Below are 16,818 nucleotides of genomic sequence, written 5' to 3'. Positions count from 1 at the left end.
CATTATCATCAATAATAAAAAGTAATATTTTACGAAATGGTCACAAACAATTCGAATATTGCCATAAAATCTAAATCTATCAATTGAAAAAAGTGTTATGATGACAGCTCATAAACACAGAACCCCAAATAATCCAGAAAGATTGAAAAAATGGTCACCTATTGATAAGAATTTCCTGCAGAAGGACTTACTGTATAGGAACTTGATGGTCCTCTTTCATAAAAAAACTAAGTGAAAAATATTTCACTGGGGCATTAGCAGAGCATCATGAAAAGAATCTGTAGCAATTAGCAGATTTTTTCTTTTTCCCTTTTGACAGTTAATCCAAGTTTGTATTGCATAGAAACAAAAATTTACGACTTAGAATTCTATGAATTTGTGTCAAAATCTTCTGGCATTACAATTTTCCATTTCTCTTTTACCTCCTCACAAAAATCAATGTATAAACAACTCCATACAATATTTTATTTCTGTGATTCATCCACATGAGATATTACAAAGATACCCTTTAAAAGAGCCGGGAAAACTGTCCTAGCCAACCGTGCTAAACTATAAATTAGGGTTTATCATCACAAGGAAAATAGAACTAAATCATAACTCTCAAAGTTCTAGGAAAAGATAACTAGGGGTCTAAAAAATGCTTGATTCAAAATGAAATCTTTTAAAATATATTAGTACTGTACTTACAAAAGCAAAAACTTATACAGTGGCAAGACCTATAATCTTTATAAACATATTTTTTTTTAAAAATATTGTAGACAAAAAAGAATCCAGAATTTTTTGTCCGTCATTGTTAGCTAAGCACTGCAGTACCTATAAGATAAAAACTGACATGCAACTTAAAAAGTCAACCGTAATTCTCTTCATATCTTCGCTGCATTAGACAAGGAGTGTTTATGTTTAAATAAATCTCAATAATGCATTCATATTTATCAGGTGCAACACAACTGAAAAATACGATAAAAACATCTAAGCTATCAAAACTATTTTAAGAGGAGGACCATTTCATATTAGCAGGCTCAAGAAACAATAAAATAGTAAATACAAATGTACCAAAAGTTTTAAACCTTACTTCTTTACAGATAAACCAAAGTATGACATCAATTTTAGCGTCGGGTTGAAGCACTTGACCACGATGATTTTGAGGACTGAATATCCGTGAAGCCCTTCAGAGAGACAAGTGAGAAAGAGCCATCACAATTTAAGCTAGTACGACACTGCTGAATCATAAATGAATTCAAAGATGTTCTATGTACATGCAGACAAAATAAAATAAAAATCTTTTGGGGTTTAAAGTCCCGAAAGTTTTTAAACAAATAAAATATTTCAAAATAGATTTAGCTTTCAACACGCAAACCCCTACCTTGGATACCCTTAGTGCTTTGATGGGCAACAGTATAAGAACTTGAAAATATGTTATTTATACCCAAGGAGGGGACAAATCACCCAACAAGAGAATTAAGGACACTTATTCACTGGTCTTCCTTACTCAGTATGAACCATCACACTAAAATAGTTACCCTTGCTTTGAAAGAAAATAATGATAACAAAAACAGATAAAGGATAGGTGTGAGCACTACATTCCAAATATTATGGTACAATTGCCTAGTATATGAAAGATTTGTGTACTTATTTATAATACTCAAAAACAGTGTATACTTCAACTTTCAAATACTTCTGTGATTTTTGCAATGAATAATTGTGATCTCATTACAGACAGTATAAAATCACGTAGGCATATCAGCTGTCCCTTATACAGAAGCATTTCTAAAAATATAGATCTAGGAGTTAGCAACAGTTAAAAGCATAATCTAATATAGGCAAGTTCCAAGATGAACAATGTTCTTCCTTTTGTCCAGGCAGGTCTATAGAGCTGTTTATTATACTTCACTTTAAAATATACTATAAAACCTACCAATTTGTTTTAATGAATTTTAGGCAATACATTATTTTCCAATCTACACACTGATGTTTATACGACTGGTTTTGAGCATCTAACCCTGACCCTCTTTATCTAGGAATTTATATAAAAACATTTATGACGATAATGGGGATTCTCCATTGCGGAGCTACTAGTAACCATTATCTTCTCTCCATGTCTCAAGTAGGGAAAACACAAGACCGAGTCTTGCTGTGAACAAACGTTACACATAAAATTGGCTGACTTAAGCACCAATTTGTCATAGGATAGGTATGGTTGTACTTTAAATAAAGGACCCTACTTGTTTTAATAACTAGCTGAAATGGATTTAAGCAAGATGAAAAAAAAGTCCTAACCTAGGTTCTATATCTGCAAAGACAATATGACCTACGATAAGTAAGTAGTATCGGTGATCAAATGAGCCAGCTAAAGTGCAAATGTCTTCACAAGAAAGAAAACATTCTAATCTATTCAACTAAAAAAATTTCAAAGACAAAGTATCATTTCCTAATACAGGTACACAAGTGACCTGAATTACATATGAATCAACTAACTGTATGTACATGTTTACATCAGACAACAAACACAAGAATAGATATCAGAGAACAAATAATTAAGCACAAAACTAAGAAGTCGTACTTGCAAAATCGACATCTCTTGGAAGCCCAACCATGAGGAATAACTAAACAACATCAAAGACATAAGAAGGAAGGGTGCATCACTTTCAAAGCACAGAAGAAATCAGCAAGAAATTAAAGCATGTATTGTAAATCTGATTTCAACATGGGTAGATCAAAGCAATTACTAAACAGAGTAGTAGAGATATGTGCATTACTCATCCACATTACAGAGATTTCTCCTATCCTAGGACAGCCAAATGATTACAATTTGTTTCTATGTTATATGATTGTCCATTTCCAACTTAAGCACAAAGGTTATACAAGGTAATAGTTTGCTTGCAGCGCAAACCCACTAAAAGTAGCCAATAGCATTTAATCTGCCATATACCATAAAGCAAAATACATAAACAGTGCTGTACAATATTAAGTAATGGAATTTCATTTGATATATCAGAATAATTCAGTTTAATTGACACAGTCTATTCATTCTTTGTATCCTCAACTGCTTTCAAAAGTAACTGGTCTTCAATTTTCTTTGTAAAACATAATAAGACTCAAAACCTTTTATCTGCTCCTAGAAAATTCTTTCACGTTTTCAAATGACTATGAATCTCCCCTGAGGTTCATATTGCCACTTCTCCAAAAGCCTATTTCATCAAAGTTTACCCACAAAATTTAAAAAGAAATTCATGTTTTCTTTCATTTTGAAAGATACAAGCCCACAGTAAAGTAATGATTCAATCTAGTGGTTAATTGTAAGAAGCAAGCTAGGAATTTATATTCAAAGAATTAATGTTAGCCTTTTACTCCTCCTTTTAAGGATAAAGATACAAAGCAAAACTACAACTAAATTTTAAAAAGTTGTTGAAAATCATTAAAATAGGTCAAATATAACTACAACCATTTTAATCATCTGTCAAACTAATGCTTTATATAATTGTCTTTGATCAGATTTCACAAAAAAATAAACAATTTGATCAGCATTTAGAAATTAGAAATACACTATTATAAAAAACTGTAATATTACTGTCTTTAAAATGGTTAACAGAATTCAAAACTCATGGATTTATAAAACTACAGAATTACCACAAAACATTAAAAGCATAAATTATCAGAAAGTTAAAGGGGAATGCTATTTTTTGGGGGGGCAAGATAAAATTATTCATAATTAACTACTGGAGTAAACAAAACGAGAAAATAAAAAACCTTCATGAATCTGTCAACTAGATACCTAGAAGTCATAAAACTTATTTATGGCACTTTTACGTTTGTGGTCAAATTGTTCTAAAGTGGAAGCATTCAACTTTTGGGAAAAAGTACCTAAGAACAATAAGAATTACAAAGTCAATATGCTATAAAACATTCAGCCATCCAGAAACACTGCAAAGATATTTCATATTATACAATGTTTACAATCTTCTCTCTACTGTCTGCTCTGATGTGCTTTGATCAATAAAAGCATATAATGATATGTTATTTTCATTAGTAAAATAAATTTTTGAATATACTTACCTGGTGATCATATAGCTGTCAGCTCTGCTGCCCGACAGAAAAACCTAAGGACAAAATACGCCAGCGATCGCTATACAGGTGGGGGTGTACATCAACAGCGCCATCTGTCGAGCAGGTACTCAAGTACTCCATGTCAACACAGAACCAATTTTCTCCTCTGCCCACTGGGTCTCTATTGGGGAGGAAGGGAGGGTCCTTTAATTTATGATCACCGGGTAAGTATATTCAAAAATTTATTTTACTAATGAAAATAACATTTTTCAATATTAAACTTAGCCGGTGATCATATAGCTGATTCACACCCAGGGGGGTGGGTAGAGACCAGCATTATGTGTTACATTAAGAGCTAAGTATTTTGTATTCCATTTTAGCAGTTATTCAAAATAACAAACATAAAATCAATAAGTACCTGGTAAGGAAGTCGACTTGAACAATTACTCTGCCTTTTTAAGTACGTCTTCCTTACTGAGCCTCGCGATCCTCATAGGATGCTGAGCGACTCCTAGGAGCTGAAGTATGAAGGGTTGCAACCCATACTAAAGGACCTCATCAAAACCTCTAATCTAGGCGCTTCTCAAGAAATGACTTTGACCACCCGCCAAATCAAGTAGGATGCGAAAGGCTTCTTAGCCTTCCGGACAACCCAAAAACAAAAATAAAACATTTCAAGAGAAAGATTAAAAAGGTTATGGAATTAGGGAATTGTAGTGGTTGAGCCCTCACCCACTACTGCACTCGTTGCTACGAATGGTCCCAGAGTGTAGCAGTTCTCGTAAAGAGACTGGACATTCTTAAGATAAAAAGACGCGAACACTGATTTGCTTTTCCAATAGGTTGCGTTGATTATACTTTGCAGAGATCTATTTTGTTTAAAGGCCACTGAAGTTGCGACAGCTCTAACTTCGTGTGTCCTTACCTTCAGCAAAGCTTGGTCTTCCTCATTCAGATGGGAATGAGCCTCTCGTAATAACAGTCTGATAAAATAGGATAAAGCATTCTTTGACATAGGCAAAGATGGATTCTCAACTGAACACCATAAAGCTTCAGACGGGCCTCGTAAAGGTTTTTAAATAGAACTCAAGAGCTCTTACAGGACATAAGACTCTTTCTAGTTCATTTCCAACCATGCGATAAGTTTGGAAAATCGAACGATATTGGTCAAGGCCGAGAAGGCAGCTCGTGTTTGGCTAGAAAACCAAGTTGTAGAACATGTAGCCGTTTCGGATGAGAATCCGATGTTCTTGCTGAAGGCATGAATCTCACTGACTCTTTTAGCTGTGGCTAAGCATATCAGGAAAAGAGTTTTTAAGGTGAGATCTTTCAGGGGGGCTGATTGTTGCGGTTCGAACCTGTCTGACATAAGGAATCTTAGTACCACGTCTAAATTCCAACCAGGTGTAACCAAACGACGCTCCTTCGTGGTCTCAAAAGACTTAAGGAGGTCCTGTAGATCTTTATTGTTGGAAAGATCTAAGCCTCTGTGACGGAAGACTGATGCCAACATGCTTCTGTAACCCTTGATAGTGGGAGCTGAAAGAGATCGTTCTTTCCTCAGATATAAGAGAAAGTCAGCTATTTGAGTTACAGAGGTACTGGTCGAGGATACGGATAATGACTTGCACCAGTTTCGGAAGATTTCCCACTTTGATTGGTAGACTCTAAGGGTGGATGTTCTCCTTGCTCTAGCAATCGCTCTGGCTGCCTCCTTCGAAAAGTCTCTAGCTCTCGAGAGTCTTTCGATAGTCTGAAGGCAGTCAGACGAAGAGCGTGGAGGCCTTGGTGTACCTTCTTTACGCGTGGCTGACGTAGAAGGTCCACCCTTAGGGGAAGAGTTCTGGGAACGTCTACTAGCCATCGAAGTACCTCGGTGAGCCATTCTCTCGCGGGTCAGAGGGAAGCAACTAGCGTCAACCTTGTCCCTTCGTGAGAGGCGAACTTCTGCAGTACCTTGTTGACAATCTTGAACGGAGGGAATGCATATAGATCTAGATGTGACCAATCTAGTAAAAGGCATCTATATGAACTGCTGCTGGGTCCGGGATTGGTGAGCAAACTATTGGGAGCCTCTTGGTCATCGAGGTTGCGAAGAGATCTATGGTAGGCTGGCCCCAGGTGGCCCAAAGTCTCTTGCATACATCCTTGTGGAGGGTCCATTCTGTTGGAATTATTTGTCCCTTCCGACTGAGACAATCCGCCATGACATTCAAGTTGCCTTGGATGAACCTCGTTACTATTGAAAAGTCTAGACCTTTTGACCAGGTGAGGAGGTCCCTTGCGATCTCGTACAATGTCAGAGAGTAGGTCCCTCCTTGCTTGGAGATGTACGCCAAAGCCGTGGTGTTGTCCGAGTTCACCTCCACCACTTTGCCTTGAAGGAGAGACCTGAAGCTTTTCCAGGTCAGACGTACTGCCAGTAGCTCCTTGCAGTTGAAATGCATTGTCCTTTGACTCGAGTTCCATAATCCCGAGCATTCCCTACCGTCTAATGTCGCACCCCAGCCTACGTCCGATGCGTCCGAGAAGAGAACGTGGTTGGTAGTCTGAACAGTCAGGGGAAGACCCTCTCTAAGGTTAATATAGTCCTTTCACCAAGTCAGACAAGACTTTAACTTTCCGGAAACCGGGATCGAGACCGCTTCTAGCGTCTTGTCCTTTATCCAGTGAAAAGCTAGATGGTATAGAAGAGGACGGAGGTGTAGACTTCCTAGTGACACAAATTGATCCACGGATGACAGTGTCCCTACCAGACTCATCCACAGCCTGACTGGGCAGCGTTCCTTCTTCAGCATCTTCTGGATGGATAGCAGGGCTGGGGGCTGATCGTCTAGTTCAGCAACGTCCTCATCAGAGGGTTCCTCATCCGAAACTGATGAGGAAACGGCAACGGAGTGGGCAACGTCTGACTCGCTGAATCCGGTCGCACTGGTGGATGCGTGACGGAGCCGGACGCAATATCATGGCACTGCTGCACAGTCTGTGAACTGTCAACAACCATGGGTGCGCGAGGAAGTACAGCGTCAACCCGAAACTGTCTAGACTGCTGGGTTGTGCAGTCAACACCCTACCGGGTTGCTGAGGTTGACGCACTGCGTCACAACAAGTCACCTCTGCTGGTTGTTGAACGTCTTCCTAGTGACACACTGAACGTCAACAACCACCTCCGAGCATCGCTAAACGTCAACGTGCGACTGGCAACCCACACTGGGTCGCATCGGTGGAGGAACCACCTCAACTGGCAGACGCGAGTAGGATACCTCAGCGCAACAGGGCGCACAACCAACCGGTTGGAAGGTTGTTGGCCAGAAGGTTCTTCTCCGCATTTAAGTCCTCTATCAAGGACACAAGCTTGGACTGCATGTCTTGCAGCAAAGCCCATTAAGGGTCTACGGGAGCAGGTGTGGCAACAGACGGGGTTAGCGACTGAGGCGGAACCATTTACCATCCCTGGAAGCCTTGTTATGTGTGACATAATAGTACAGCAAAACTTCAAAGGCTCGACAAAAGCTGAGAAGTTGACCTGTAAACAACTTGGAGCGTCTCCTGGCTAGGCGCCAGGGCGAGTCTACCAGAATTGAGAAGTCTATTAGGGCAGAGGCATGAACTTCCAAGCCGAGAACTTTTCTCGTGTCCTATCAGACTCTCGCTCTATAAGCCAGTTGAAAAGAAGGGAAATCAAAGGCTGTATCCCTAAAACTCCTCCTGGTGTAAAAACCAGTCGCCTAGCCAACGTAACGCTCTCTAGGAGAGCGAGAGAGCACTAGCTTAACAACAACGGCTTCGAAGTAGCTAGGCCTAGGGTAAGTTCTGACGTTTAGGCGAACGAGGAGCAGCAGTTACAAGATCCGGACGAAGATCCTTAAAAAAAAAAATCATCATGATTTAATTAAAGTCCATAGGAGGCTAAGCAGCTTAAGGCTCCTCTCCAAATGACAGAGTCCTCAAAGGAATATCAGTAGGAGGGAGAACAGCACTTTCTCATCTACAGGAACCTTGTCCGATAAAAGCTAGGTTATCTCAGTGAGTCTCTCACTGGTGCATTAGTAGCAGACCAGAAGGCAACGTCATGTAACTGCTTGACAGTCTGTGAACTGTCAACAACTGAACTGTCAACCACAACAGGTGCATGAGGACATACAGCACTGGTGCATTAGTAGCAGACCAGAAGGCAACGTCATGTAACTGCTTGATAGACTGTGAACTGTCAACAACTGAACTGTCAACCACTACGGGAGCGTGAGGACATACAGTGTTCACTCGAGACTGCTTTGACTGTCAATACTGAGCAGTCAAAACAACTCTAGAATGCGGAGGTTGACGCACCGCGTGAAAACACGGCAGCTTAACTCCACCCTCCTGTTGTTGTGGTAGCACACGAACGTCAACGGAGGGTTCCGTGCGTCTGTGAACGTCAGCATGCGTCTGGCAGGGTCGACTGCGCATGGGTGGAGGAGCTCTCACAGCTGGAGTGTGGGAGCAGGCAGCCTCAGCGTCTGCTGGGCGCACAACCGTGGTAGGTTGTAGGCTAACGGGTGCAGCGTCAACCTTCTCCGCACGATACTCCTGCATAACAGCAGCTAACTGAGTCTGCATAGACTGCAGCAAAGACCACTTAGGGTCTACAACAGCTGGTGCGGCAACAGACGGAGCTACTGCCTGTTGCGGTACCGCTTTGCCTCTCTTAGGAGGTGAGCAGTCGTCGGAAGACTGCAGCGAGTCCAAACTGACCCAGTGGCTACAACTGGGCCGTTGGACTTGCGCGGAAGGGACCGACTTGCACTTAATAAGCTGCGAGACCTTGGTCCATGGTTTCTTACGAGAAACCTCTTCCGCAGACGAGAAGTAAATGGGCTCTCTCGTCTTTGTGTGGGTGGGGCGATCTTGGGTAGATACGCCCGAAACCACGGAGGGAAAACGTCTGTTCGTTGATCAAGGCCTGACGAACCCATAAGTCGTTCGACATTACTTCTCCCCTGGGCTTGGGAGCTTGCAAGAGGTCCCGGACTAGGTGAACGACAGGCACGAACAGACGAACCCTCGGACGCAACACTGTAACACTTTGCGCATATCACTTTATCACTTCGATTTTCTGTTTTGCACTTATTTCACTGAAATCCTGAAACACGCAATTCTACCCTTCATTAAAAGGTAGTAATTGCGAAAACAGACGTATAATGCAGCTCATTAATACTAGCAAAAACAGAAAACATATAAGGATAAAGAATTCAGTGGCAGGGAAAGAGACTAAACACTAGTTCAATTAAACTACGTTTACAATCTCTCACCGCACATAGCCTGGGGACAAGAATAAAACCCTAGAAACGTTTTACCTTCTTCCCCGTACAGCGACTAGGGAGGAGAGTGACACGAGAACAACGTTACCCGATTGAACGGAACGTTTTTTTCTCCTCTCTCTCCCTCCGTCTCTATCTCTCTCTCTCTTTCTCTCTTGATTTCGCACCTGAGAAAAGAGCCCAATTATATATCGTCAAAAAAACATGTTATATGGCTAAAGGAAAAAACTGAAAGGTTTCCCAAATAAAAAGTTCCTTTAATTTAGAATTTAAACTATTTAAGTTAAGAAAGAATGAACGAAACGTCAGAATCGATTTACTCTTACTGCAAAGTGAAACCGTGATACACTCTCTCTCTATCGTAACGATAGAGCGCATGTTGAACGTCCTGAACGTCAACAACTGCGTAGTCTAAAAAAAAAAACTAAACGTTAGTTCATCTTTGAAAACAGTACGAAGACTATCAAAGAAATTCTTTCATAAAACATTAAATTTAAAAAGTTTTAAATTCTTTAAAGGCTAATTACGATATAACGGGCTCAACGTTGATTAACTTCGGTTCCAAGTTAAGACCGCCTATTATCAGGAAAGGTCGCAAATAAACAAAACATAAAAATTTCTTTTTATATGTTTATAATAAATAGAAAGTTAATCGAAGAGGCCTAATAAAGGCGGAGAGATATAAAATATATAGATCTATAAAATGTTAAGCAAAATTACTAAAAACCTAAACACACTTCCGTCTAAGGGAAGGGTCGGCCATTTAAAAGTGAAAGAGAGTCCATACTCTCTTAGTCACCATAAATAAATCTATCCAAAACGAGTTCAAGTTTTGAGATGAAGATAAAACCCCTGCATAGCGAAAGCTCAAAACTAGAATAGTGTACTTCACCAAATAGTTGTGAAAACAAATCCAGTTAGTAACAGCGTATTTTAGTAGGTCTTGCCAGTGGCACGACAGAGAGAAAATTGGTTCTGTGTTGACATGGAGTACTTGAGTACCTGCTCGACAGATGGCGCTGTTGATGTACACCCCCACCTGTATAGCGATCGTTGGCGTATTTTGTCCTTAGGTTTTTCTGTCGGGCAGCAGAGCTGACAGCTATATGATCACCGGCTAAGTTTAATATTGAAAACTATATTTTCATAAACATTGTACAAAAATCATGGGTATATAATTATTTTTTCATAAAACTCTTTTCATAACTATGAGTAAGTAAACATTTATTTTTCGATCTTATAATAGGTACGGGCACTGTTAATTTTTTCTAAACTTTATGACAATTGTCAATATTGTACAGCACATTGTATCGTATTCTGCTTTTGCTAACCCCTCAAAATAAATTAAATAATATTTATGATTCACACCACAGTAAGTAACAAAAAGAAAAGTGAAATGTAAATGAGAAGAAATTAGAGAATGCAGGGAAGAAAATCAGGAAATAAATAAAAATAGAATGAAGTTTTACATATCACATAGGCAAAAGACATAAAACCTCAGGTCTAAACACTTACCTTTATTCATCAATAACATATTAAAAAGTAGTTTAACGAGATACATTTCAAGACTTTTTCTTGGTTAGCATCAATGAGATTTTCTCAACAGAATAAAAAAAAATTGGAATGAAGTTAAGTTCAAGAAGTTGGACAACAAGGTGAGAGGAGGTCAAAGGAAACATATGAAAAGTCAGAAAACAAAATCTGCCGTTAGGGCAGAAGAAAGGACACTGTAAGGGCCTTCAGAAAGTGTCTTCAGTATGACATGCCAGGGGACATAGCACAACTGCATTAGTATTTTCATAGATGATTAAAAATGACTGAATTATGTTTAGACTTGGTATCACCCTCCCATGCCCCCTTCCCAAAGGTCTTATAATAGTAAAATTAATGAAGGTACCTATATTCAAAGGTTGCCTATGAGCAGCAGGGACAAGGGACAGGCCACTATTTTGTCGTACAATGGCCTAGAGTCACATTTGATTAGTGGCCAAGGCCCCTTCCCGATCTAAGTAAGGATCCAGGCTGACTAAGCAATAGCTGCTGATGACTCAGTAGTTTCTAGTCACAAGCCTCAAGCAGGTTATAAACTTCAAGTGACTGCACAAGTAAGTTCAAACTGGAGAATATTAAAATCTACGACTGCTTACCAAATGATAAAAACTAACCAACCAATTACAAATAAATTTATGAAGAGGCTCAGCCCAAAATCTAATATTGCAAAATGAAATTAAAGCAAAGTAAATCACAGTAGAAAGAAAATGTTTTAGTGTTTCTTTATATGTGAACACAAAACAATGTCAATGCTCTGCAGGTTTCAAGTCAGAATATTCATGAACAAATTTTCAACCTTAGAATTTCAAACTTGAAAAATATTTATGAAATATCTTGTAATTCTAAGTTTAAAAATTCCGTAATAGATACATAAACATATGACTACAGTACTGTATATCATTAACATAAAAGTAAAATCCTTGCCACTTTTACAGCATAACAATAAAAGCATTTTTGAGCATACGCAATAACTTATAATTACAGTACACAAAAAAAAAAAATTACTTGAAAGGTTCCTCCACTAATCAAGTTCAGCATGATAGTAAGGGTGTAAACATTCAGATCTTTATATGTTATTACATTAATGCATTATCCAAATAGACTACTGAACAAAGAGAAATGAAGACTGTGATATAAAGAGTATCATAAAAAAACTGGTGTATCTATCTAGCTAAAGTGTGCTTACTCTGTAAACATTTGACTTTACATGTAAAGAGAAGGATCGCCTCCAACAATGGGAGTGGTACGTTTTAGTGTCAATCTGCCATGACGTAACAGCAGTGCACCGAACATGGAGAGACAAGCAAGAAAACACGGACGAAGCTCTGGTGCCATTGCCTTCCCTAAGCTAAGTGTTAGACTGATCTGAATACGTCAACAGTGCCGTCCGGTTAGCATGCGGCCTTTACCTTCACTCGACCCAAGCGTCTTCCGATCTGCGACTATCCAGAGAGTGATAGTCGAGAGAAGTGTGAGAATCACGGAAATCTTCATCCACTCTCTTCTTAGCAAGTGAACTAGGCCTAGAGGTGTCAATATTCTTTAAACCCTGCAATTAACAGTCACAAACAACCTCAGCAATTAATATAAATGATGTACTCTAACTGAAAATCTACAAGAGAAGTATAAAGTACTGTACAAGTCTAGCAAAACCAGCAAAAGCAAAACAGAAACAGGGCTTTTATCTAACTTTTTTCCCTAAAAAATCAATTAATCATATATATACCCATATCACAGTCCACACCAATAGGGTCAACTGGTCACTCACGCATCGATTCCAATTTTGCATCAACTAAGCCAATTTTGCATCAACTAAGCTTGCAAGCAAAATCAGCAGGGTTGGACAGTGGGCATTTAATTTATGATTAGGGAATAGTATGACAAAACAATTCAATTTCAAAAAATTATTTGTTTATGAATCTAATAAAGAGAAAAAAAGACTATTTCCTTAATCGGCAGGAGGTTGAGTTGCTTGATGACTGATTACTTATTTGATAAAAGTAAGCTCTTAGAAAATCTAATATTAGCAGGCCAAGCTCTCATGTACAGTATTCAAAAGGGTTTACTAAGGGATTAGATGAATCCAAAAAAGTACATCAAAGTATATGGAGTTGCTTCGTTGTATGTAAAAATAAACTAAACAACAGATGTTGGGGGAAAGATTTTGAAACGCAAAATTGCTGATAACGATGAACTGACAATGATATAAAAGAAAATAGCCTTAACATATTCCTCCCACAATAATATTTGGTAGACCAAAATTAGATTAAAAATATTCATCCAGTACTTTAGACTGATAAATATGATATTAATATAAGGTACATAGTAAGCCGTATAGTAAATGGAGAATAGAAAGCTCTAAACGAAAGCTCTTGCTTTTACCCAATCTCCTAAAAATAAATCCTTTCCCACCTTTATTCCCCTCATTATTGTGTAATCGTCCTCAATATCCAATTAATAAGTTGCTATGCCAAAAAGTAAGGCTGGAGATCTGGTCAACTGGACAGCATTGAAAACCTAACACCGACAAGCATTGGGTCATCCTTGTCCAGTATAAATGAAGTATGCTGAAATATACCTTGCCTGCTAATTGCCTGAGTTTTTAAACAACTATCAGGTCCATTAAAACATCCTACTAACGGCAACTGAAACAGAAGATGATTAACCTTCTGGTGAAAACATTTTTAAGTCTTTCCATGGATACTGTCATGGGTGTGAATATACTTTGAAGGCTATAGAGTAGACAAGCTTCCAACCAGTCAAGAGGAACAAGGCAAGTTGTTACTAAAGATGGAGGCGATACCTTCTTGATCTGTTAAGAGTACATCTAGTGTCCTTCTCATGCATTGCTGAATGACACAAGTGTAAATAGTTGGGCGATGAATGCCCGAGGGTCAAGGTGGTTATAATATTGCCTGAGAGTGCTCTTTTTTATTCTATTTTCTTTCTTGTAAAATAAAATTAAGGCTGGTGGTCATTACTGACTGTGATACAGGCATTTATGCACTTGATGGCATCGTTATGAACAACTGTGAATCATAATACAATTTCCAGATAATGAAATTAAATTTATGAACCATGTTACTGATTCTATTACTAAACAAAATACCTTCATTACACTGATCTTAATCTAGAGACTAAACTGCAATACTATAACACAATAAAATTGAACATACAATAATAGTGAAACCATTAGATATTTGAACATTTCTAATGGTGATATCAATTTGAGATGGGTCTCATTAACAGGGACAAAGCTTGATAAGTGTGGTAAACATGTTTTGGGGGTTAAGAAGGCCAGCCACACCATCTCAACATTCTAGTTCTATTGCACTGTTATTTTACCCTTAAACAATACATCTTTACTTGTGCATATTGTACAAGTAAGATGAAAGAGGATATCATATGCAATCTACTTTAAATGTGGGGATAGAAGCAAAGAAGAGAAAGATGTAATCCAGACAAATGTTAGAACAAAGCACAAGAAAGGAATGCAACTAGGAACTGATGGGTCATGGAAAAGAACATCAAGTTCTGTCTACAGTGAGTTGAATAAGGCATACCATAAAACAGTAAGTTAAGTAAGATATTTCAACTAAATAAAATTTTCTGGTAGAAGCACAAAGCTTGGATTAGACAAGATGAAATAAAAATATGAAAATAATTGTTTTTTTAAGATTTTAAATACAATACAGAATGTTAAAAGAATATCACTCATATCTCAGGACCTTACCTTGAAATTAATCAGCTGCTTAGAGCAGGAGTAAGACGATACTGAAGGTATGAAATCCAAGAGATAAGTCCCAGAATTTTACAGGGGGAGAGGTTAGGGAAGCTAACAACACCGATTAGAGAGAAGGCCACGAAAAAGTTAAATTAGGGCTTTCAAATTAATGTGAAACAAACCACCTTGAATCCATCTCAAGGGATTTTATATCCAGTAACATACACACTTTTAACTTTTACACTATTACACAACTTTGTTAGACTCATCTATAAGATACGACAGAATATAACTAACAGCACAGATGGAAAGTTGAGGGCTAGCAACAAACAGCACTGGAAGAATACGTAAGACAATCAAGGTTAGTTTTTCCTGCCCATTTCAAGATAGCAAAGATGATAAAAGACATGTTCTTGTATCCTTGGCCATGTATAGATGAAAATACTATGTTGTAATGAACTCAAAGCAGAAGTTTTCAATTATCAAGGTTTAATTCTTTAATGAGCAATTAGTGGACTCAAAGTAAACAAATATATCATAATAGAGTATCAACAATAAAAAAAATATCCCCAAAACATAAAAAAAAAAATCTGTGCAACATATTTCTGTACATTCAGAATCTCCTTAATTAATTGATTTTAGCAAGTTATTGCATCAAAGACAAAATTACTGATCATATTCAAACTGGACTGTATTAACTGCACAGACATCCCAATGAATAAGTCTCAGGAATTTGATTATTAGCTTAGAAAATATGTCACACAATAGCATGATATTCGTGAAATAAGACGAATTCTGTTAAACAATGTTGAGTTTTCTCAAACATAAGTATTGAAGAAAATTTATTGCTTAAGTGCACTTCTGCAATAAAACATAAACTCCTTACATTTGCAGGAATGTAAGGATTTAAAATATTTGAATCATGGATTTTAGCCTTCGGATATAATGTTTGTTTATTTTCCATATGATCCTATGTGACTTCCATATACGGTACAGCACTGTAACAGCCCTCTCTACGTTGGGTTAACGTACATCAGTGCCGACCTTACGTCACTTTCCTTAAATATTAAATGAAAAAATAAAATCTAATTTACTTAGTTTTATCCCACCTTATGTTGATCTTTAAGTCATCAAATGACCATTAAATATTAAACTTCACATGGAAGCTTATTAATTTATGTGGTTTTAACGAAAAGATAGCTAGTTTTAAGTACTTTCTTTTGTTCAGTATGTGTACTGTATACAAAATGTATAAGACACTACGAAAAGGAAAAATCTGACTTACATCGAAAATCAACTTATGTCAGGTCTCTCGGAACTAATCGACTACTTAGGGCGGGGTATTAGCGAACTGTATATCTTAGCAAAATACACCAGCCATACACAGGGTATACAAGCAATCATTTAAAAGTAAAACAATAGTTTTCCGTCAAATCTCCCATGTTGTTATGCCATCAATGACCTTCACTGTATAATGTCAAATAATATCTAATAATCAATCAATCCCATGTAGATAATTTGTAACACTGAAAAAAGAAACTTCCTTGTTATCTTATGATACTGTTAATGACAACACACTTATAAATACAAATACGAGGCTTGTACGTTTGTGCATATGTGAAGAAATGTCTGAAAGCGCATGTGAAAAGAATGCTCTGTACATGGGTGTTGATTCAAATCATGTGTAGTAGTGCAACCAAGCTAAAAGATGCCCCTTAAGAAACGGCCCTTACAATGAAGGTTATGGGTACAGTGAACCCTCGTTTATCGCGGTAGATAGGTTCCAAACCCAACCGCGATAGCTGAAAATCCGCGAAGTAGGGACACCATATTTACGTATTTATTTAACATGTATATTCAGACTTTTAAAACCTTCCCTTTACGTATTACTGTTAACAAACTACCCTTTAATGTACAGAACACTTAATGCATGTACTACAGTACCCTAAACTAAAACAGGCACAAATATTAAAGGCGATTTTATATCGTGCGTTTCCTAAACACGCCAAAAAGCACGATAAAAATTGACAACCAATGTTTTGTTTACGTTTATCTCTGATCATAATGAAGAAACAAACGCATTTACACATCTGTGTATAGGTTAGTTTTTGCATCGATTATATTGATATGTTGATTTTGTTATTACCAATGTTTTACTTAATTTTTCTTAGGAATTCCAAATAAATGAAATGAATGCCA

The 16,818-nt window shown here is 37.8% G+C and overlaps 1 protein-coding gene across 3 annotated transcripts in view; it reads right to left on the bottom strand.

Moving 5' to 3' along the window:
* Positions 1-16,818, bottom strand: part of Flo1 (flotillin-1) — a 128,730-nt gene that overhangs the window by 6,323 nt on the left and 105,589 nt on the right. The window contains exons 12-13 of one of the 3 annotated variants that reach the window (XM_068393531.1): positions 1,073-1,166; positions 929-947 (exon numbers count right to left, since the gene is read on the bottom strand). The exons of 1 other annotated variant lie outside the window; for it this stretch is intronic. In XM_068393531.1, the coding sequence (XP_068249632.1) occupies positions 1,107-1,166 (60 nt within the window). In that variant the 3' untranslated portion in view covers positions 929-947; positions 1,073-1,106. Of the gene's footprint in view, positions 1-928; positions 948-1,072; positions 1,167-16,818 lie in introns of those variants that run through there. One more of the 3 variants, XM_068393530.1, reaches the window with a different exon arrangement.

The sequence above is a fragment of the Palaemon carinicauda genome, chromosome 19 (assembly GCF_036898095.1).
Source record: "Palaemon carinicauda isolate YSFRI2023 chromosome 19, ASM3689809v2, whole genome shotgun sequence".
Taxonomy (NCBI): Eukaryota; Metazoa; Arthropoda; class Malacostraca; order Decapoda; family Palaemonidae; genus Palaemon; species Palaemon carinicauda.
The sequence above is the reverse complement of the archived record's forward strand: the minus strand, read 5'-3'. Positions and strand labels throughout refer to the sequence as shown.